This window comes from Trachemys scripta, chromosome 10 (assembly GCF_013100865.1).
Source record: "Trachemys scripta elegans isolate TJP31775 chromosome 10, CAS_Tse_1.0, whole genome shotgun sequence".
Taxonomy (NCBI): domain Eukaryota; kingdom Metazoa; phylum Chordata; order Testudines; family Emydidae; genus Trachemys; species Trachemys scripta.
The window spans coordinates 3,865,370-3,888,297 of NC_048307.1; the positions used below are offsets into that span (position 1 = coordinate 3,865,370).

At 43.3% G+C, this 22,928-nt stretch overlaps 1 protein-coding gene across 2 annotated transcripts; it reads left to right on the forward strand.

The window, feature by feature from the left end:
• The first annotated feature begins 1,073 nt into the window (after positions 1-1,073).
• On the forward strand, positions 1,074-21,712 carry ZNF598 (zinc finger protein 598, E3 ubiquitin ligase). Of its 2 annotated transcripts, XM_034784748.1 has the most exons (13): positions 1,074-1,482; positions 4,939-5,051; positions 7,081-7,210; positions 9,414-9,625; positions 10,925-11,142; positions 11,708-11,825; positions 13,155-13,190; positions 13,784-13,962; positions 14,829-14,910; positions 15,651-16,417; positions 17,711-17,846; positions 19,153-19,297; positions 19,479-21,712. In XM_034784748.1, the coding sequence occupies exons 1-13, from the start codon at positions 1,306-1,308 to the stop codon at positions 19,824-19,826; spliced, it is 2,661 nt and encodes an 886-aa protein (XP_034640639.1). In that variant the 5' UTR covers positions 1,074-1,305; the 3' UTR covers positions 19,827-21,712. The 2 variants fall into 2 exon arrangements, with proteins under 2 accessions (XP_034640639.1, XP_034640640.1); XM_034784749.1 differs by lacking the exon at positions 13,155-13,190 and having other exon boundaries at positions 1,078-1,482.
• Positions 21,713-22,928: the final 1,216 nt, after the last annotated feature.

Here is a 22,928-nt window from a genome sequence, read left to right on the forward strand (position 1 = left end):
TCATGCTATGTTAACTGGTCACCACGCTGCAATGTGGTGAGGATGCTTCCAAAACCATCACCACAGGTTGTGAAAAATATCATTGTGTCATAGACTGAGTGCCATATCTATCCTCACCAAAAGCTTGAGATACAGGATTTCTGTAAAAAGCAACAAAGAGTCCTGTGGCACCTTAAAGACTAACAGATGTATTGGAGCATAAGCTTCTGGGGGTAAATGCCCACTTCGTCAGACCCATTTCTGGGATTTCCTCAGCTCTCCAGGGCTGCTTTGGAACATCTCTGGATTTTTGGTAGTGCCAGGGTGGATGCCAAACTGTGAAAACTGCATTGGACCGAATAAGGGGGCAAGGATGGAGAGTCCAGGAAGGGCACAGAGTGAATACTCCCCTTTGGAAGTATTGCCTGGATTCACTTTACATCGAGGGCTGGTCACTTTTCTCATTAAATGTATTTAATGTCAATATTTTCTCTTCTGTCCAAAGGCAGAGAGACTCCTCAAGGCTGGGTGGGGTATGGGAGGGTTCATCTGAGGAGAAAATCCCAAGCATTTCACTAGCCCATTGTAGGCAGGGGGCAAGGTGAGTGCCCAGGCTCCCGAGTGAGAACGGCTGAGGCTGGTTTTTAGGTGCCAACCCCACACAGCACAAGGCCCTGCATGTGACTGTTGCCTCACAGGCCCTGAGGCCAGGCACCAAGAAGGTACAGGCCACCTGTGGGCTCTCCTGGTGCTCTTTGGCCACGCCCAAGCCCTCAGGCTGGGTCACCAAGATGGGGGGTCCCTTCCCTGGGTGGTCGTCATAGTGACAGTGGGTTTGCATCTCTTGATGGTAAATATTTGATTCCAGCCCTGAAGTCCCCAAGGATTGGGGTGAAATGTCCCTATGGGGAGGACTCCAGTTTAGTGGAGGTCTGTCAGCTGGGGCACTCTATAGTCATTCTCTATGGTTACAGAGGGTGATGGGTAGAGCGACGCTGGGCTGGAGGGAGGCGCTCTAGGTCGCGTCTCTATTGTCAGACTGCTGGAGGAGTACTGGGCAGCGAGATGAAGGGGCGGCGACGCTCTAGCCCTATCTCCGTGGCCGCGAAAGGGTTGGAGCTGGCGCTCTAAGCGGGGACTCTATGGTTAGGCGAGGTGCTGGGAAGACAGCGCTCTGGGCCGGCCTCCGGGATCTCTATGGTCGGAGGAGCGCCAGCCGGAGAGTTGCGTACGGTTTGGAGCGGCGCTCTAGGCCGGCTGGATCTCTATGCTCCGGGCCGGTTGCTAGGCTGAGCGGGGCCTAGGCCGCGGCGTGTCCGGGGCGCCATGGCCGCCTCCCCGTCCCCGGCTCCCCCGGACGGGCTCTGCGTGCTGTGCTGTGGGGAGCTGGAGGTGGTGGCGCTGGGCCGCTGCGACCACCCGATCTGCTACCGCTGCTCGGTGCGGATGCGGGCGCTGTGCGGGGTGCGGTACTGCGCGGTGTGCCGGGAGGAGCTGGGCCAGGTGAGGCCGGGGAGAGCGCTCGGGCGGGGGCCGGGGCCGCAGGGCAGGATCGGGGCTGGGCAGGGTGGGACTTTCCACGTGGACACGCTGCCCCGGGTGGGTCCGTCTCGCCGCGGGAGGAGGCCGGAGCCGCTGTCACTCGAGGCGCGGCTGGGGTTTAACAAGGGCTCGGAGTAGTTTAGACAGTGCCCTGCCGGCGCGTGGCCTAGTTCCTGCTTCACGTGAGCGGGGCGGGTCTGGCTGGCTGCGCGGGAGGGTCTGGAACATGGGACGAAACCTTTGGGGCCTTCAGGCTCTGCGCCTGGGGTCTGAGACCCCTGGCTGCAGGGGCGGGAAGAAATCCCCCCGGGCTGCCAAGTGCCCAGCCAGCAGGGTGCTAGCGAGGACACGGTGCCTCCCTCTTCCTTGGGAAGGGCTCTCTGGCAGGCTGAGCAACCCAGCTAGATCGAGAAGAAGAAGTGGGCAGTAGCCCACGAAAGCTTATGCGCTAATAAATTTGTTAGTCTCTAAGGTGCCACAAGTCCTCCTGTTCTTTTTCTAGCTAGATCAAGGGGCTGCTGATCGAGTATGGAGAATCCGGCATTGCTAAATATGGTAACATGTTCCCAGGGAGAGGGGCTACGTCTTATTTATCATTCCAGAGACCATCTGTTTGTTCTACTCGGGGTTTGAAGCTGTCACGGCTATAAAAGCTAATTAATCTCATAAAGAGCAAAGACAGCCTTATAGATAGAGGGTGGGGACCCAGATCCACCCTGTTTGTCTGGTAACACCCTAGAGACCAAGATACACACAGCTGTAGTACAAAAGCCAGTTGAGCTTGAGGAAGGAAGGTTTCTGTCTCGCTCACAAAACCACCAAGTTGGGAATTAGTGTGTTGGGACTCATGGAGTTGTAGGAACCCTGCCAATAAAGTTTACCTGTTCAAGGAAACTTGAATAGAAAAGAGGATTGATGATGTAGTCCCATATGGTGTCACAGCTGTTCTGGACACGGGTTCTACTTCAGTGGGCAACTGAAATGCTGAACAACTTTGTGCTGGAGGTCAGACTGTGGAAATGATGGATCCTAGAATAGTTTATGGCTAAATCAGATCTGTAGCTAGAGAGAAATCCTTTCTATTTCTTTCACATAGAAAAGCTTTCTAGCTTCACTTCTGGGTATATTACTTGGCTTTGAGCTCTGCCCCTAATGATGCAGCTACTGTTCAGGTGCAAAGAGAAGGATATTGAAAAGCAAGATATTAAGAGATTATTTCTCCTCTTTGATTTTTATTTTAAATATTTAAGTAAACCTATCTTTGTTCTCTAGTACTAGTATTAAGGAGACACTGAATCAGTCTGCCTGTCACCTTGCTGGATTCTTGCTTTGATTTTAAGCTTGGGGGAAGGTGTTTTACATGCTCTGTTCTGGACTTGCGCAAGTCCTGAATTACAAAACATCGTGATGGTGACGTATCTACTTTTACAGCTCCTTCAAGTAGGAGGATTCTGCAGTGCTTTCTTATCTGAACTTTATTTAATGTGCTTTTATATGTTGAAATTGACCCCTTCTTTACAAATCAGTATTGTGAACTCCTGCTGCAGTGCACAAGAGCAAGTCAGTCACACCCAGTTATCTAATTGCATAGTCTGAAATGTCTCTTTGGAAGGGGAGCAAGAATGTAGCAAGGTGGCAAACCAGCTTATTTTTGAAACCTAAGAAAACTTGCTCCCACTTGAGTTCTTCAGAGAGGATGAGATGATTTCTGGGTCAGTGCAAAAGGCAATATAAATAATGCTTCAGCGTGTGCAATATCCTTTTATTATTATTACTTCGAATGTACATCCTGAGACAATGAAATGTGTTGGGTTTTCAGACCTGTGAATTTATGCAGGGTGACTTTGGAGCAGCCTCTGTGTGTTAGTTTTCTGCTGCTCAACAAACCTCTTCTGAATTTCTGCCTCTCTTCTCAACAAACTTTTGACTTGTCCAGACATCATCCTGGTATGTAGTTGTGGAGATAAAAGATATTGGAACCATATTGAACTATCAAGGTAGTTGGCCCTGAAGATGCTGATCTTTTCCCATGGTAGAAACTACTTGCCACTTATACATGCTATATTCTTTGCTGTCATGGTTCCTCACTGCTTTCCCAGTTCTCCATTTTTACAGACTTAATTCCCTGTCCAGCCACTGGATTGCCCTTCCTGTCTGCACATTTCATCAGTAGATCTCAAAGCTCTTCACAATTTTTAGTGTATTTAGCCTCACAATACCCCTGTGAGGTAGTACTAGGGTGGCTAAGTGACTAGCCTAAGGTCACACAGGAAGTTTCTAGGGGAGCAAGGAATTGAACCTGGGTCTCCCAAGTCATAGGCTAGTGTCCTAACCACTGGGCCATCCTTCCTCACTCATAGTTGCTCCAGATATCGTCTTTGTTTTTTAGTGGCTACAGACTTCCTTTTTAGCCCACCTGTAGTACTGTTGTGTGTGGAAAAAAATCAGGATAGACTGTGGCAAATGACAAGTAAGTCCTTGACTGAAAAGAGTGGAGCTTTAGGCACTACAGCTGGGTTGCTTTGTAGAATAGGTCTGTTAGTAATATAGCGTTTGTGTGTGATCAGAAAAGGCAGCTAGGAATGTCAGTATGACTAAATATCCTCTGGTGACACACTAATGCAGACCGAAGTGGCAAAAGTAATGGTCATAGATAGAATCAACATAGTGTTTGGGGCGGATGAAAGTAGGTTTAAAGATGAACGACAGTGTCATATATAATGGAGTAAGAAAACAGGCCATACTTGTTTGAGTCATGTGCACATTTAGGGATATGTCATGGAGAATACTGTTTTGGTTAAATGATATTACTTTGGAAGAAGCCAGTAGACTCATGATGATCATACTACACGCACACACAGTACCTCAGACCTGCTATTGAGCTATTGTGAGGTATTTCATGAACAATAGCAGTCCTAGTGTCAACTGAAAAACAATTAGAGATCTACTGTAACTTGTCTGAATTGATGCAGGTGATTCTGACTGTTGCATTATTGGTGTGATTCCTTTGTGTTTCTCTGTTCTTGGCTGGCTGTTTATTAGGGAAGAGAATTATGTTTCCTTTTTATTGGGCTGCTCATTTCTTTGTAAACAATACTTACACAGGATGCATCTGAATTTACTAATCCTTTAACAAATCTTTTTTGCATTTTTTTTCTTATTGACTCCTGTTAGCTTGTTTCCTTGATGAGACTCTGGCTTATGTCACTGAGCACTTACATAATACAATGAACTTTTATGATCTCCCAGCAGCACATAGGGAGTGGGGTGGGAAACAGTGTTCAGTATGTCTGGGATTCAATACACACTTACCAATATTCGTAACAAGTTTAGGTTATAGTGGTGATCGAGTGTAGACCACAATAACATACAACTTCGTAAGTGCTTTCTCTAATCTTTCCTGTTTGTTGTCTGTAGGTGGTCTTTGGAAGGAAGCTTGCATCCTTTTCAACAATACCAATCAACCAGTTGCAGCATGAGAAGAAATATGACATCTATTTTGCTGATGGAAAAGTTTTTGCACTGTATAGGTAAAACTTAGCATTCTCTTCTCCTTCCTAGCATTATCCTATTTTCCCTTCCTTTTTTCCTTGGGTCATCTGAGCAGTGGGCTTTGAAACAGGAAGCACACCTAGGAGAGGACTTTGATTATAGCTGTGGTTTTGTCTTAGCCTAACAACCGTGGCTTCTTCAGTTGATTTCTGGGTATATTGAGTTCAGAAAGATGAGGGTAGTCAGATTAGAAAAAGGGTCCTAGGCAGGTACAGCAGGTAGCCTGTGGCTCTAATATGACATCTCTAAAATAATACCTTGTCCTCAGTATGTAACAGGAAATGCATGCTGCCCTTAGGTAAAACAGTGCAGACTCGGCTTGTGGAAATTTCATTGCAATGTGTGTATTTTGTACCATGCTGCAGAATGGAGAAAATTGAACATGTGTTCCTGGAAGTGTCCAAGAGGCCTGGGGCTGCAAAACGGACACCTCTTTAAGTCTGAAATCCTAGGTCTTCAGCGGCTTAATATGTGATTTGTCATTAAAAGTCACTTTTCCGTCTTTCCCACCTGCGGCCATGAGCAAGATGCTGAGTGATCTCTACTCCTTATATTGGTGCTGTCTCTGTTAGTAAGAACAATATCATCACCTGATTTATTAATCATGTTTTTTCATAGTGTTTAAGAACCAACCAAGATGGGACCGCATTGTGTTTGTATAGTGCCTCACACGGAGTAGTAGATAGATTGTAAGTCCCTGTCTTGGAGAGCTAATTAGACAATACAGACTGGTGGGGGAAAGGAGTGTAACACAAGCAGAATGAACAATGGGATGGCAGCAAATGTCGTGTTATTTCAATGTTTGGGTTTTTTGTGTGGATTCAGTTAGGAGGGCGATCAGCTGAATGGAAAGATAGGGGACGGGAGATGGGACATGGAAGGGTATAGGGCTGAGGAGTAAATGCAGCCAATGCCTTTTCTTGGAGACTAGTGCAATGCATTCAGTCTTGTTTGGCCCAAGGATGGGATTCAATAGGTGCATCGGTATTCTCTTACGGCTTGGCGTTTGCTGGATTGGATAGTGGGTTTGGTGGCCTTCTGACCTAGAATGGAAAATGGAAGTATGTTGTGGGATTTTGCTATACTAACCATCTGAGGAGTTTTCAGATAAGTGAGATACGGTTCCACTGTACTAAGTGTTTCCAGAAACATGTTGCTTGCTGCCTCCTATTATTAGTAAATGACTACAGGTTAAGTAGGAAATTCATCCTGATGAGTTAAATACGTTTGCTCTGAGCAGTTGTATTTTGTAATGATGTGTCTGGTTAGAAATGTCACAGTTTTGGAAAGCCAAACCCAGTGATTTGTTGCTGAGGTTGCTGATTGCCATGAATAGCTGCAGAATGACAGTCAGGAGCTAAACCCATTAAGCTGTTCCCTAATAGCCAGGCCTGTGTTTCTGCTTCTGCTATCACCGCGGAGAATGGTGCTTTACTTGTTTCCTCTTTCAGTACTAGGGCTTTTCCTTTTCCCCCCCCCCCCCTTACACTCATATTGAACTAGCTGCAGCTTAGGTCACTGTTCGACTATATCAGGTAGATACAATATTGCATGAAGTTGTTGCCTGTCGAAGAGATTTAACTTGATTGGATTTTAACAAATCACCGATTAAACTGCAAACTTCGTACCATTACCTTTGGAGGAAGTTGAGAACACACCCTTGTGTTAGAATCCTCTACCACATTACAGCCTGTTCGTAGGCCGTGCCACTCTAGTATTGTATCACTTTTCAAGCAGTAGCTGTACTGCTCCCCTCCTGATCTTCGAGCTTCCATATAGTTTACTTCAGTTTGGCTCCTGGAATGATCGAGGGTATTTTTGGAATAAGCATAATCCTAACCTCCTCTAGTTAGAAATTGCTGTGACTGCTTAAAAAAAAGTAGCACTGTCACTTATAAAACATTTTTCTTTTCAGTGAAGTGTAGGTTCTTTTTCTGAAGTGTAGGTTTTTGGGATGGGATTTGAAATAACCTTGATAAACCTTCCTCGAATATCTTGGTCCTTTAGGAAGCTACTGCAGCATGAATGTCCTCTGTGTCCAGATGTGCGGCCATTCAACACAGTTGTGGACTTGGAACAGCACATGAGAAAACAGCATGAGCTCTTCTGTTGTAAACTGTGTGTTAAACACCTGAAGGTGAGCCATACAAATGTGCTTTAGGGCAAGGAAAAAGAGACTTCATTGCATGGGAATCTGTGTAACTAAGTTTGTAGGAGACTTGCTGGAGAGGGAGGGGCAGAACGGAACAGAGGACACGGTGGAGAAATGAAATCAATGACCCAGCAGAAGTTTCTTCCACCCCACCAATTCTGTTTGAGTGACTTGCAGCATTTTATAACCACCGCTTGTCATAAATTGGTTAATTAAGGAAATCTAAGGCTTTCAGATTCTATTTTAAATATATATATTTATAGCCCAGCCATCTCAAAAAACCTTATGACGTTAGCTCCACCCCAGGTGTGGATTAATGCCCTGGGTCTAATTTCCTGCTTGCAGTCACATCAGAAAGTCTGACTATAGAGAGCCGCTTTCTGTAGAACCACTTTAAAAAAAAAAAAAAAAAAAAAAAAACCCCAAAACTAATTCCAAAAAAGTTCAGCGCCAATTCAGAGAGCAAGGTGCATAATAGGACCTGAGAGTCCTCCTTAAAGAGCAAAACCAATTCAGAGGTATTTAGAATTTGCAGTGAGCTCATGTATATGATGAGAAATCACCTGAGCAAGTTAAAAGGAATACAATTCTATTTCATTACCCCGTGTGGCTGTGCAGAGGTAGATCTGTTGTATCTTGCTATAAAGTCGTGGTGACACGGGATGAAACAGCAGTACTTAACTTGCTCACACACAATGCGATAACTGACTGTTTTAACACCTGTTTTGCGACACTAGATTCCACTGGAAAGCTGAGTTGTCTCTAACCTTGACAGGTCACTATACAGTGGGCCTTAAAACTGCATATTGCTATCTTTTTTTCCTACATGGATTCTGTTTTTAATGGCCATTGTTATGTGGCCTGCAATGTGCAGGAAGTCAGATTAGCTTATCATAATGGAGATGATCATAATGGTCCCTTCTGGTCTTAAAGTCGGAGTGTGTGTAGACCTAGGCAGCTAATACTTTATACCATCTGAAGGGTTAAATTTGAGCTTTCAGAGTAGAAAGTAGCACCCTAGCCGAAGTGGTTCAGCTAAAACCACCAGCTGCAGCTGAAAGAACACTTGTAACCTCTAACCTCCAATATGACTGATACTCATCAGCACTGGTTAATGCAGAGGGAAGGAATTCCTTCAGAGCATGAAGAAAATATATTTGGCACTCTTCACCCATCATTTTGTGATTAAGTTTTTTACTTTCACTGACATTGAATAAGAAATATCAGGCTGGACGCGGGCACTTAAGTAGACAGTAGATAGAAAGAATGGGTCAGTTATTGATAAGAGCCCAGAGCAATAATCGTATTGAGCACTTGCACAGTGCTTTACGCTTTCCAAACACTTCATAAACATTTTTATTCTGGAGAACTAAATGTGGACTGTGCCCATGGAAAAGAAGGTCCTAGTTCCATTGAGAATTAAAGCTGCTCCAGCCTGTTGATGTTAATGAAGCCAAAGTAATCGCTGCCCAAGATGAGTTTAATACCTTCGGTCTAGACTAGATATATATTGAATATCTACCACCAGTTTTTGGAGAGTATTTGGCAATGTTAATTTTTTGGTTTGCTTTCAAACAGTTGTATCTAATTAATGCCTAATGTCGTTTGTATATATGTGTATTTTGTTGGTATCCTTGGTTTTATAAGCTCTCTTCCTAGAGAAACAAATTCCATGCCAGTAGTGACAAGATATTGGCAAGTGGTGCAGCAGTTACGGACTGAGCCAATGTTTGTTATAGGCATGGCACTCAGTAGCTGTATGAGGAACGTTACCAAATGCATAACAGCTGACTCATTTCATTTTACATTTTCCCAATCTTGGGTAAGCAGAATACTAAGTGTTTTCAGAAGATGGTTTAGGTTTAAAGACTTTTCCTACAGATTTGGTCTCCCAAACTGCTACATCGTTAGTACATGAAACAAAATTTACTAGGAGAAAAGTGAAACTGACTGGTCTGTTTTCCTTGTTCCGGGTGAGTGAAATGTAAATTAGATTTAAGTTGGAGAGGGACTTGAATTCTTACACCCATTCACTGAACCATTTAACCATAGATTGTTCATAGCCTGAAAGTGGGAAATGGCTTTGACTAGTAACGTTGGCCATTGACATCAAGACTGGTAGAACCCGATTTACTCCATCAGTAAACTGCATAGTTCTCTGTTGACATGAGGTAATTCTTTCTTTAAGATCTTTACACATGAACGTAAGTGGTATTCCCGCAAAGACCTCGCTCGACATCGAATACATGGGGACCCAGACGACACATCTCATCGTGGGCATCCCCTTTGCAAATTCTGTGATGAGCGTTATTTAGACAACGACGAGTTATTGAAACACTTGAGACGAGATCACTATTTCTGCCACTTTTGTGATTCAGACGGCGCTCAGGAATATTACAGGTTTGTGAGAGTGGCTGACGTGGGTTTCTTTTAATTCAATTAAAGATTTCAATCTTGACGGAAAGGTGGCTGCATCTGCTGTCAAGCTCTGAGTGTAGGTTGTCCAAAGGCACCCAACGCAAGAGGGAGCAGAGTGCTTTTAATCTTGGTTTGAATTTGCATTGAGGATGGAACGCTGGGACTGACAGACCCACCTTTTCTCCAGTTCGGTGGCTTGTCTCTTCTGAAGGTAACAGCCAGGCTGTACTGAAAATGGGATGTATGTATTGCTTAGCACTAGATCAGGGCAAACGGAGCCATTGAGCTTTAAAAGTTGTATAAAACTGTATATATGCATGAGAGAGACTGATTATACCATGTGCTGTGCAGTGAATTGCCCTTAAATGCTGTGGCAAGAGGCAATCCCGCTGAACGCAGCAGCAGTCCTCCGTGGCAGGCTGGAAATGCTAAGCGGCTATGGCTACATTTACATTTAATAAAGGAAGGGAGGTTTGTAAAGAACTATTTAATAGTGCAGCAGCTGGTCTCTATTTTTGTGTGTAAAATCAATGTATTTATTACTGCTCCCTCGCTTTCCGTTTTTAAGTGAATTTGCTGGTACTTAATTCTCACGGGGGAGCCTGAGGGTTTGGCAGGTATCTGAGCCATATTTGGGAAATTCGCCTTTGAGACTTAGGAAGACACGATGGATGGTTTAGGATTATTGGACAGATACATCAGATGGATGTTTCTGATGATTATTTCACTACAAATCATTTTAACCGTTGACATTTAAACTGTCATCTTTAGGGCTCACATTAACGCACTAAGACGAGTGGGACAGTTCACACGTCTGAGATCTTGCTTCAGACTGTCTGCAGATTCAGACAGCCCATCATCCATTTATATCCAGTTCATGCTTTTAAGGTTTCTTCACACTTGAAGGCTAAAAACAAAAATTAGACTCTGGAGTGCAGTTGTGTGGCAATTTCTGCAGCTCTGCTACATAAGCCCATAATAGCCAACGGTCTAAGATTTATTTGGGGAAAAGCAGGTCTGAATAAAGTTCCTTTTATGGAGGAGATTTTGTGCAGGGCTAATGTGACAAGGTCAGGGAGGCATCATGCAGTGAATTTGGTTTAACTTCTCTGAGACATTCAATAAACTGTTCTGTGTCTTGACACACAGAGAAGCGAGTACAGAAGGTCGCTATTCTAGAGTTTGTAAAACTGAGTGACAACACTCAGTGTTTTTAAAGAATGAACAATTCTTTTAAGTTGACTGCATTGCTGAACTAACCAATGTCTGCCCTCTTCCCAGCGATTACGAATACCTTCGCGAACACTTCCGTGAAAAGCACTTCCTTTGTGAAGAGGGACAGTGCAGTACAGAACAGTTCACTCATGCTTTCCGTACAGAAATAGATTACAAAGCACACAAAACAGCCTGCCACAGCAAAAACAGGGCCGAGGCCAGACAGAACCGACAGATTGATCTTCAGTTCAACTATGCTCCCAGGCACCAACGGAGGAATGAGGGTAAATCAGATTGGAAAGAATAAGTTGCCAGAAATACCTTCTTATTTCTTAATGCTTTGAAAGTTTTCAGGAACTCGGTGTGTAAATTGGCCATTTGTGGACTGAAAACTCATTACATCCCATTTCAAAATAAGGGGATTATTTTCACAGCTGACTTTCTGGTCTACCTTAGAATTGTTTGGGATACAGGTAATATGAATGAAGGGAGTGATAACCATGGTACTCCGAGGGGTACATCTGGTACTAAGAGTGGGGAGATACATGGATATTTTTTACTTTATTGGAAGCTGTACGTGGAAATCTCTGCACATCAAGATGAAACTTGTCCTAAACTTGAATCACAATCCCATAAAATATGGAATCCATATACTGCTAAATGTGTTTTAATGCAATAATGGTAAAGGCTAGCTAGTTTTATAAAATCAGTGATTGCTGATTGAAAGATGCTAAAATATACTGGTACAAAAGGACTTTTCCTGACTCTCATTCACCTATGGAGCGATGGGGTTACGTTCCTAGATTAGAAAAACAACGGAGAGAATGATTGGACATGTCTCCTGGTCAGGTATTGTAGGTGGAGAGGACTATGAAGAAGTTGACAGATATAACAGACAAGGACGACCAGGTAGATCGGGACTCCGAGGAGGGCAGCAAAACAGAAGAGGGAGCTGGAGGTACAAGAGGTGAGTAACCCAATGTGCTGTAGAACTTACTGCTGAATATTTTCTTATTTCTTAAATGATATAAACGTATAAAGAGTTATAAAGTTTGTAGACGATACCGACCTGGGAGGGGTTGCAAGTGCTTTGGAGGATAGGATTAAAATTCAAAATGATCTGGACAAACTGGAGAGATGGTCTGAAGTAAATCGGATAAAATTCAATAAGGAGAAATGCAAAGTACTCCACTTAGGAAGGAACAATCCGTTGCACACATACAAACTGGGAAATGACTGCCTAGGAAGGAGTACTGAGGAAAGGGATCTGGGGGTTACAGTGGATCAAAAGCTAAATATCAGTGCTTTTTGCAACTGTGTTACACTGTTCAAACATCATTCTGGGCTGTATTAGCAGGAGTGTTGTAAGCAAGACACGAGAAGTAATTCTTCCACTCTACTCTGCGCTGATATGGCCTGAACTGGAGTATTGCGTCCAGTTCTGGGGACCACATTTCAGGAAAGATGTGGACAAATTGGAGAAAGTCCAGAGAAGAGCAACAAAAATGATTAAAGGTCTAGAAAACATGACCTATGAGGGAAGATTGAAAAAATTGGGTTTGTTTAGTCTGGAGAAGAGAAGACTGAGAGGGGATATGATACCAGTTTTCAAGTACATAAAAGGTTGTTACAAGGAGGATAGAGAGAAATCATTTTTCTTAACCTCTGAGGATAGGACAAGAAGCAATGGGCTTAAATTGCAGCAAGGGAGGTTTAGTTTGGAGATTAGGAAAAATGTCCTAACTGCCAGGGTAGCTAAGCACTGGAACAGATTGCCTAGGGAGGTTGTGGAATCTCCATCAGGAGACGATTTTGTCTAATCTGTTCTTAAACACCTGTCAGGTGTGGTCTAAAGTACAGGGGATTGGACAAGATGACCTGTTGAGATCCCTTTTGCAGTCTCACCTCTATGATGGTATTTTGGTGGGAGGGAAGTGAGAAAAACGAGGAAACTGCAGTACCAACTCCTTAGATAAGGATGTGACTAGTTTTCGGTAGAAGTCTGGGCACCCCATGCACACAATTAAACAAAAGCATTTTACATGAAATTTCGACTCTCTGTACTTGCCAAAGTAGATGAGCATTGTAATCTTAAAGCTATCCTGAACTCTCCAACATGTGGGTTAGTATAACAGAGAATTTTCTGGTTTAAGATAATTATTTTCATTCCTGACTTTTCTGAGTAGGATTTTCTGAAGTAACTGACATGCCTTTGCAGGCCTAGGGAACCTTTCTAGGTGTGGGCCATCATTAAGTTCCATGTTCTAAGGACCGTGCTTTTTTATTGAACTAACAGATCTCCGGTGGGCCTGTGCTTTGGAAAAAGAAGAGGGTTAAGTATTAAAATTAAGCGGCACATTGTCTCCTTTCATCCACACAATATCTAAGAGCTTTGTACCTACTGTACATCTATTTTTCTTTCTTGCTGGGCAATCAGTGGTGTGTTTGTTACCGGTAACTTCACTGGGAAAATCCATCTCCAGGCACCATATACGTTGGTGTGTCGCATGTGGATCTTGCATGTGTTGGAAGTTCGTGATGAGCCATATTACACTGAGTTACTTGGACTAACAAGTGAGGTTTTCATACCTTGAAAATGAATGGGAGAGACTAGCGTTCCCATGCATCTCTGATATGCTCATCCTGCTTCCTGCTGTACGTAGATATTGGTTATCACCACATGTGGAATTTAAAAGGCCGGTGAATGAATGTTGCCTGTTTCATCAGAGCCTGAACCTGGATGTGATGATACGAATTAAGTTGAGTTTCAGTTGCAACCTTTCCCAGCAGGTGGCAGCATAAGGCAGTTGACATAAAGTAGTTCGAATGTGAAATTTAAAGGTGAGAGTTGGAGTGAGAGACAAAGGTGCTTAAAAGCCCATTAGTCCTTTCTGTTAGACCTAAAAAACCTGTCCTGTCCTATAGGGAAGAAGAAGACCGAGATATTGCAGCAGCAGTCAGGGCATCAGTAGCAGCAAAACGGCAAGAAGAAAAGAAACAATTCGAGGATAAAGAGGATGGCAGTCGAGGTAAAAAAGAAGAATTGAGGGATCCAGAAGTGTCCAACACTAAGCGAGTGCCAAAGCCTTCAAATGAAGCCACAGGTTAGTTGTGTGCGTGTTCTGATGGCTGTCGAGAATTCCAACAGGCATGGGCAAAGGTGTGAATGGTTATGGAATGCATGGCAAAGAATTGATTTTGGCCATTAAAGAGACCAGCACAGCTAGCCTGCCTTGAAACATGTCCAAATGTAATTCCTTCCTTTGGGATTCCGGCAGCGTGTTCATATTTTAAATGGATCCGGGCAGAAATACTTGAACAGCCAAAATAATCAAACCAAAGTGTGCACAACATCCTGATTTGGCGTACAGACACTGGTAGGTTTAGATCACACTCCTCTCTGAGTTGGATATCTCCCTTAGCGTGAAGAATTTAATTTCCAATATTGGTGTAAAATTGCTAGAATCAGAAAGCTAAGGCCTGCCATGTGGTACTTTTCCAAGTGATGTCATTTTGGGCTTAAAAAATTATATACTAAGTCATACTAAGTGTTTTAATGTCATTCTGTAACCTAAGAGCGAAACATTCCGGATACAGTATCCTAAAATACACTGAAGACTCGTATAGCATTAACATCTCTATTTATTTGGATTATATCTGGAGTGAAGTATCAAACCTGTCATACATAAACCAGTGGCTTAGTGTCACTCTTCTTGACTATAGTTAATGTGCTGCAAGTTAAACCCAGGACATGGGAAACAGTAGCAAATGTAGTTATCCGAATGAAAAAGTGCATTTTTACATTTGTTTAAAGTGCACGTCCATTTTTCTGAATTAGAATATCACAGTTAACAGCAGCATAAAGTACCAAGAACAGAATTAGTTGTGGTGTCCTGATGCTCGTTGATAGAGCCCAGGCAGAACTGAATGAATTTTAGTTAAGAGCATTTCTTTGGTCTTTTTGTCAAAGTTCCAAAAGAAGCAGCTGCTAATGGTGCTTTAAGCCAAGATGACTTTCCCGCGATCGGCTCAGCAGCAGGGCCCCTACCACGGTAAGTTTGTGCAAAGTGAAGTCTGGTTTATAAGCTCACTTGGGTTCCGAGTGTGGCAGATAATAGTTCTACAGATACTTTGAAGTTAAATTATTTCTGAGAAATGACTTCTCCTCCCCCCAAATTCTGGCTACCCAAACCACCCACGTGGCCTCAGTGGGACTGCTTGACAAGGTGTAGGCTGTCACTTCCCATGACTTGCTCGATCTAAAGGTTGCTTCAGATATGTTTCTAATCATCCCATAGCCCATCCTCTTGGACCACTACTCCTTTTCTAGCCCTGCAGTTTATCTCCAGTAGATACACATCCACGCTCCCACAATACGTGCTGGCTATCTTCCTCTGAAGCCAGTGGTGGCTACCAGGCGATCGTCTCAAAGCTGGTGGCTACTGGAGTGCCCCTCTAAGGCTTGTGGTTGCTTCTGCATTGTACCGGTCTGGAATGTGAGCCTTCTAAGGCAGCGTCCAAGTCCAGGCCCAGACAACGTGCTGCTGAAGTCTCACTAGCCTTGCAGTGTGCCATCTCATGGGAAGGCTTTTGTAACACGACCTATTTGTAAGCACACATGCATTTTAATTTTACTCACAATTACTTGCGAGTCTCGACGCCTTCTCTAAGCGATAGTATTTTTGAGGGAAAACTGCAGTTAGACATTGAGCTCTTTCTGCCCAGTGGATTTGTCTCTCCTCTGTGCTGACCGTGTGACTGCTGTACACAATGTTGTTTTCCCTTCCCATAGCTCTGCTCAGCCAGCATCCGTTAAGCTGAAGGAAGAAGATTTCCCAAGCCTTTCCTCCTCTGCAGCACCCACCATCGCTTCTGGGGTGTCTTTAACATACACAGTTGCTGCCAAGAAAACAGCCTTTCAAGAGGAGGACTTTCCGGCTCTGGTGTCCAAAATGAGGCCTAATGCTAGAACAGTGTCTAACATTACATCTGCATGGAGCAACAGTTCCAATAAAAGCGCGGTTAAAGCCGTCACTTCCCTCAGCTCCAGTTCAAACCATCTGGCTAAAAAACCAGCCCCCTCGAACAGCAATAAAGGAAGCAGGAAGAGCGGTAAACTCTCCCTGTCCGATGACGAAGACAGTGGCAGTGGCTTGACGACCCAGGAGATCAGAAATACACCGACAATGTTTGATGTATCCTCCTTGCTGGCAGCTTCCACCTCACAGACTTTTACTAAAGTGAGCAAGAAAAAGAAGATGGGAGTTGAGAAGCAAAGAGCATCCTCTCCCCAGCTGCCAGAGGAGACCTTGCCTCCTGCATCAGCTTTGGAAAAACTGGCAGAAGCTGAGCAGACTCCAAGTGCCCCTGCAAATCTTCACCTCCCCGACAGATCCGCAGCTGTCACGAATGGTCACGTGGAAAAATCAGTAGCAATTTGTAGTGCATCCAAAGAGCCACCTGGCCTTAAAAAGCCTCCAGTGACTAACCAATGCCCTTTATCTCAGGAAGACTTCCCAGCGCTTGGGAGCTCGGGACCATCTAGAATGCCACCACCAGGTAACCCCTGCAAAAAGGCAGTCCCATTCTGACTAGCTCAAATAAATGGAGTATGTGAAACGCGCAAGAGAGAGGAGTGGCTTCCATGGGTAGCCAAAATTACTCTTAAAATGGGAACAGTTTCCTGTAGCTCGCAGGGCTAGAGAATAAAGTAGAAACATTTTAGCCCAGCAAATCTCATTGAGCAGTTTAAACTCCTTCCCTGCAGCCCCGTCCTGTTAAAATCCATTGAAATGTTGGGACATACCTGCCTCATTGAACAGCAGAGCTGCTGTGTTCACTCTGACACTTAGGGTAACTTATAGATAAGCAAGTTCAGCCTCTGAACACTCCTGCTTGTCTAATGAGTGATACCAGGTGTACCTGTGTGCTTGGGTATTCCAAGGGCTAGTTCGGAAGCTCCTTGGTGGAGGTACAGTCTGTCTTTCTACTGTGTGTGAACAGTGCCTAGCAGCGTGATCACAGTATAAATATACGTAGGCTTCATTGGTCGGTTACTCTGGTTTTACACTGATGTAATGCCCTTGCTTTTAGTGGTGCTATGATGGGTGTAACACAATAGTGAATCAGGCCCCTAGAATTGTGTAGTTTAATGTAGTCTGTGTGTATAGCTAATAGGGCAGTTCACTCATAAACACAGTCCTGCTGCGTTCCTAGTGGAAAATTCATGCTGAGAGCTCTCCCAGAGCAAAAGAATGACCTAAATGGCAGGGAAGAATCTGCGCTTTGGCGGAAAGTATCACTGAGAGGTTGAGAGCTGGTAGTGACTATATCAGATTGCCGTAGTTCAGTGTCTCTCGTACACCCAGTGCACCACATGGCACTTGCATCTCACGAAGGTGGCAACCCAACAGCCGTTGGTAGTAGAGCTCTCTGTTACGTGTAATGCCAGAAAATGTCGGTTGTGTGGTTCAGGTGAAGTAAAGCTGTGATCTTGCCTTTTGTTCCATTATGTAAAAAATGTGTTTTCCACCAGTGCATGTTTGTATTTCACTTTCTGTGGAAGCAGTAAATCAAGAGTTAGGGCTTGAACTTTGTGTCGGAAGAACAGCCAGTTCGTAGCATCTCTTGGTCTGACTAGGATCAGTGGCCTGTAAAACAGCAGATTAATCCCTTAATTTGAACTGTCTTCAGATACATTGGTACCTTTTGAGCTGTTTGGATCTTATAAATGGTAACGTATCATCTCTGCAGACTTTTGAGGGAAGGGAAGGAGTGGATCTGAGAGATGATGGGCTGTGTAGCATAGACAGTGCACTAATTTCCTCCCCATTCTGTGTTATTTTAATCTAGGCTTTATCTCTGTGGCGCTATTAAAGAGTCCCCCTCCGCCTCCGGGGCTGTCAGTGCCTGTTAGTAAACCACCTCCAGGTTTTACTGTTATTCCATCCACCAACGTCTCTGATCCTGCCACTACATCTCTGAACGAGTAAGTAAAAGCGCTTTGAGAATTCACATTAGTCTACACACAGTCTGTGCTTCAATTCCTCCATGTAGGGCTTCTTAGTATTGCATGCTGCTTTGGGGCGATTAGCCTGAACAGGTGAGGTTTAAGAGGCCGGCAGTATACGAACGTAAGGACCTGATTCAGATCTCTGTTGTAGGGTCTGAGAGTCAGATTCCTGCTGATGTGTAGAGAGGGAGGTGTCAGTTACATTTTGGTAGATGGGTCTGAATCTGAGCAAGTCTAAACAGATGCAACATGTATGGTTTTTTTTGGGGGGGGTGGAGAAACAGCTCAGAGTCCCTCATATTTGTCCCTAAACCTACAACAAGAAATCCTTAAAAACCTTGCATAGTGACTCCATCTCACCAGGGGAAGCATGACTTGCTGTCAACGAAAGCGGCTCACTTCTAGCGTTGCACAAACATATGAAAGTTCCCTGCATAAGACACCCACACCTATGGTTTGTAAACACCAAGCTGAATTTGAAAGTGGGTTTTTAATTACCTGGGATTTGTGGAGTTTCCACCTGATGCCACCATGCTCTTTAAGTAACTGGGGCAGTGGGTTGGGTTATGATAGTAGATCAGAAACCTTTTTCCATTCTGCTTCCATATTGCTGGAATCCTTATTGCTGGAGCAATAAGCAGAGTCTTGAATTTGCCTCCACTCTAGTAGTTGCAATATGCTGCTGCCTTGTAATAGTTCACTATGACTCACCTATGCATAGAAATATTTGTCTGCATAGGGGAACTTGCTTTTGGGGGGGAATTTACAAAGTACCCATAGCCCCTAAATGCCACTCTTAGTTCTGCTCCTTTGCCATGTCTGCAGTGGGATGGGAGAAGGGGCAGTTTTCTCTTTGTTTTCCATTAAGATTGCTAACACGAGATAACTGTCCTCCTCATGCAGACATCTTGGGTTGTAAATAAATCCCCTTTGGTCCCAGTATGCACAAGGCCTTTGTGACTTGTATCAGTTAGTTAACACAGTTCATGAAGCGTGTTTCAGATCAGACCAGTTTGGATCAAGAATAGATTAAACTTGCATTTTAAGTGTTCTCCTCATCCAGGAAGAACTGGGAGCATATCCCCTAATCCTTAGGTGGTGCCATTCCAGCATCTCCTTGGGATGGGTGCATGTTGCCAATGGGAGTTCCGTGTATAATTGGGTGAAGCGGGTAGCACACCCCCTGGTGAGAGAGTGGCCAGAGCCACTGTAACAAATCTAAGACATTTTTCAGTGACTTTCCATTGCATGGAGTGTTAATTCACTTTTTTTCCAAATGCAGGCCAAAACCCTGTCGAGGATCTTACTTGATACCTGAAAATTTTCAACAAAGGAACATTCAGTTAATACAGTCTATAAAGGAATTTCTTCAAAGTGATGAGTCTAGATTCAATCAATTTAAAACTCATTCTGGACAGTTCAGACAGGTAAGTAGTGGAAACCCTTAGAAATATTTGAAGTCCTACTTGGTTGTCAGCTCATTGAGGGTTGAGGCAACAAATGAACAGTGAGGTTGAGTGGTTAGAGGTACCGAGGGATGAATTTCACCCTCGGTCAGTAGACTCTTCCTTTTCGTTGCTAATTGTCCTGATTCTCTTTTAAATAAAGGGGCTAATTTCTGCGGCAGAGTATTACCAAAGCTGCCGAGAGCTGCTTGGAGAGAACTTCACGAAAATCTTTAATGAGTTATTGGTCTTGTTGCCAGACGCAGCTAAGCAGCAAGAACTGCTTTCTGCTCACAATGACTTCAGAATCAAGGAGAAACAAGGCTCAAACAAACCCAAAAAGAACAAAAAGAATGTCTGGCAAATGGACTCCGCTTCTGCCCTGGACTGCTGCATCTGCCCGACGTGTCAGCAAGTGCTGACCCAGCAGGACATAGCCTCTCACAAAGCTTTGCATATTGAGGATGAAGAATTCCCTTCCTTACAAGCAATCAGCAGAATCATCAGTTAGCTTTCACAAAGACCAATAAAACAGTCTCAATCTTAAACGTGCACTTTTTGGAACGAGATTTGACAGTGTAGTGCAGCCAACTGTGAGGGCCAGTTGAGTAGTCTTGCGCAGGTTAGCATTGGGAGGCTCAGTGCAGCCCTGCCTAAAAGTGCTGTGTAAAGGGATCACTGGGCTACACCTGTATCGAATTAACATCCAAAATGTTAGCGTCCTAAACACCTGATTAGAAACAGGCTAACACCGCAGGTTCGTCAGGCGAGTGGCCACCTTCCACCTTGCAAGACACTACAGTTAAAAGGTGGAAATCTATCATTGCTATTGGTGGAAATGGCTCTACAGTGGTTTCCTTAATATTCTGGTTACAGCTAATATTCTGTCTTTGTGGCCACAAAGAGTGAGGGAGGTAATTGGTGCAGAGTTAGGGAGACAAATGGAAGCTGCTACATTGGTGAATAAGACCATTAAAATGTATGCTGTAAACACCTAGCTGTTTATATAGCAAAGAATATTCCTGGCTGAAAGCTAAAATACTACTACTACTACTTGAATTGGACTGATTTTTCTCTGTGATTAGTTGAACCTGGGATTTGAAGTTGCCTCTGACTTTCTATGTAATCGTGTTCTTTAAAGAAACTTATTTTGTAGTACTGCATGTAGTAAAGTAGCATTCAAAGCTGTATTCTCTTCAAAGGGCATTTTGTTCACCATAATTTTATTTAACAACTGCCGTGTTTGATTTGTTGGATGTGTTAATGGTGTTAGCACAAAACAAACAGCACATTGGAACATGAAATGCTGCTGGTCGCTGACCATTCTGGTATTCTGCAGTGCCTTTAAGTGCATTTATCTGTTTGCAGTGGTCTGCACTGAAGAGGAAAGCTGTTAAGAATTGTAGGAGTGTTTTACTTCCTGGGACTCCCTTGGTGACAACAGTCGGGAGGAGTTTTGCTCCTACCACATGGCATTTATAAATCCCAATTGGAGGGGCTGGGGGGATCTGTCAATCATCTGAAGCAATTCCTCCAGCAGCAGCGTTCACTCGAGGAAGTGTCGAGAAGCTTTCCTGTGGTGCACTTGCATAGCTGTAGCTTCTTAGTGTCTGACGCACACCAATCATGGCAGCCCATGTTTAATTTTTACCACATAGGAATACAAACGAAAATTAATTTTTGAGCGACAAGACACTGCTTTTATTTAAGCAGCACTTCTATAAAACTGAGCTTGCGCTGTTGAAGCATTAGTCTTGGCTACAGAGACGATTGATCCTTGCCTTCTCTTTTGTTATTGATTTTGCTTGATGCCAGACTGCACTATCTGTGGGTTATTTGTTTTCATATAACTCAGGATATTTTTGAGTACCTGATCTTGTACCAGTATTCATAGGGCCAGGCTATATCCCCTGAAATGGAGAAGAAAAATGATTTTCTAAGGGGTGTATCTTGTTGCATGATTGTGTATATTATGCATGTATATATAGCAAAGGTTAATGTTTTCAAATTATTGTTCCTAAGTTTTAAATCTCTATTTCCCATGCAGTAGAGATTGGTATTTTTACGTCGGTGATGCTACCACAATTAAAAAGTACTTTCACTATGAAAGCACTTACATGCTTATCTGTTAGCTATTGACCCATGATGTAAACTGCTTTCCCCTTGTCGCTTAATTTGGTTTGTAAAGTTCAGAGGTGATGAAATGCATATTCTTTGAAAGAGCATCTTATGTCTTCCCTTTATTTTCAGTTAGTTTCTTCTGTGTTATCAAACCGTTATGTAGTCCTCACCTAAGGGATTGAGAACTTGAAGTGACCCATCTATCTAGCCCGATGCAGATTCATTGTTCCATATGCTCACATAATTAAATAAAGTATTATTGGAGTTTTCAGGCCACTTCTATTAATTTTTAAATCTTTATTGAAAATAAGTTGCAGTTGGTACACGGACACTGAAAATACACAATCACAGATTGTTCTTTCAAAAGATCAATACAAAAATTGTAAACATTTTTATTTACTCCCATACATAGTCCACTCTATACTACAATGCACGTAGGATTACTGACAACTGCAACTCTTTGAAGCAGTCTGCTTGTAAAGAGGTATCTGCAAAAAATTAAATTCGCAAACCACATTTGGTATCAGTTTGATATTAAAAACTGTTAAAGAATCTGAGGTTTAAATGCATATTGCAACAAAATACAGGCAGCTAAATTTGGGCTTCAAGTTGATACATTAAAAGGCCATCGTTTAAGCCTCATTTGTAAGGGTTTTTTTGACACGAATGGCCCCAAGAAGCACTGTTTGTTAAAGTACCATGAATAAATGTATAATGGAAATGGGCTAACAGGCTCCCTACACACACACACGCTCACACACACTGTAGAAAAAAGGCCAAAAAGTGAGTTTGTGAAATTTTAAGGTAGTTCTATATGAAAGAAATACTGATTCCATGGAAATGACTTTGTGATAAATGATGTCCTTAAAGTTAGCCTGTATCACACCTGCAGCATGTAGAACTGAAACGTAATCTGCAAACACTAACTTTTTGATTTGTGGTGGGAGAGAAGAGGGAGTGTGAATTACTGGGAATGCAGACCTGAGGAAAAATAGGAAATGTACATGCTAGAATAGTAAGTGCTAAGTATTAACATGAACTGCTCTTCAACATAGCTGTGAAGTAGGGTAAGTACTATGTGCACTTTACAGGCCAGGAAACTGGCCTACTTCAAAGCATCTGTGCAAAAAAACAAAACTTAACTCCGTGGTGGTGATGACGTTACTAGCACAGGGACCAAACTCTGTACACTATTTTAAAGACATTTTGTTATGGACAAAGGAAAAAAAACCAAACTTTTCTACTAAACCTCAGTTTATCATATCCTCTTTACTCACTGGGACTAATGAAAAGATAGGAAATGATACTTTTTCCTCAGTGAGACATTGCCAATATACAGCTGTTCTTTTGACCCTACGATATTGAACATGCGAAAACAACAATGAAGCTTACACAAAAGCACGCTGTTTGCTTGTTAACCTCGGTGTTGAGCTGTATCTCTGTTGCGGCACCAAGGCATCCTCTATCAAGGCTGTTTCTATAGAACAACTCT

Bases quoted from the DNA above. Each gene is read 5' to 3' on its own strand.
- ZNF598 (XM_034784748.1), top strand. From the start codon at position 1,306: ATGGCCGCCTCCCCGTCCCCGGCTCCCCCGGACGGGCTCTGCGTGCTG. The intron at 11,826-13,154 runs GTGAGTAACCCA...TTGAACTAACAG, and splicing joins GGGAGCTGGAGGTACAAGAG to ATCTCCGGTGGGCCTGTGCT. The intron at 14,911-15,650 runs GTAAGTTTGTGC...CCCTTCCCATAG, and splicing joins GCAGCAGGGCCCCTACCACG to CTCTGCTCAGCCAGCATCCG.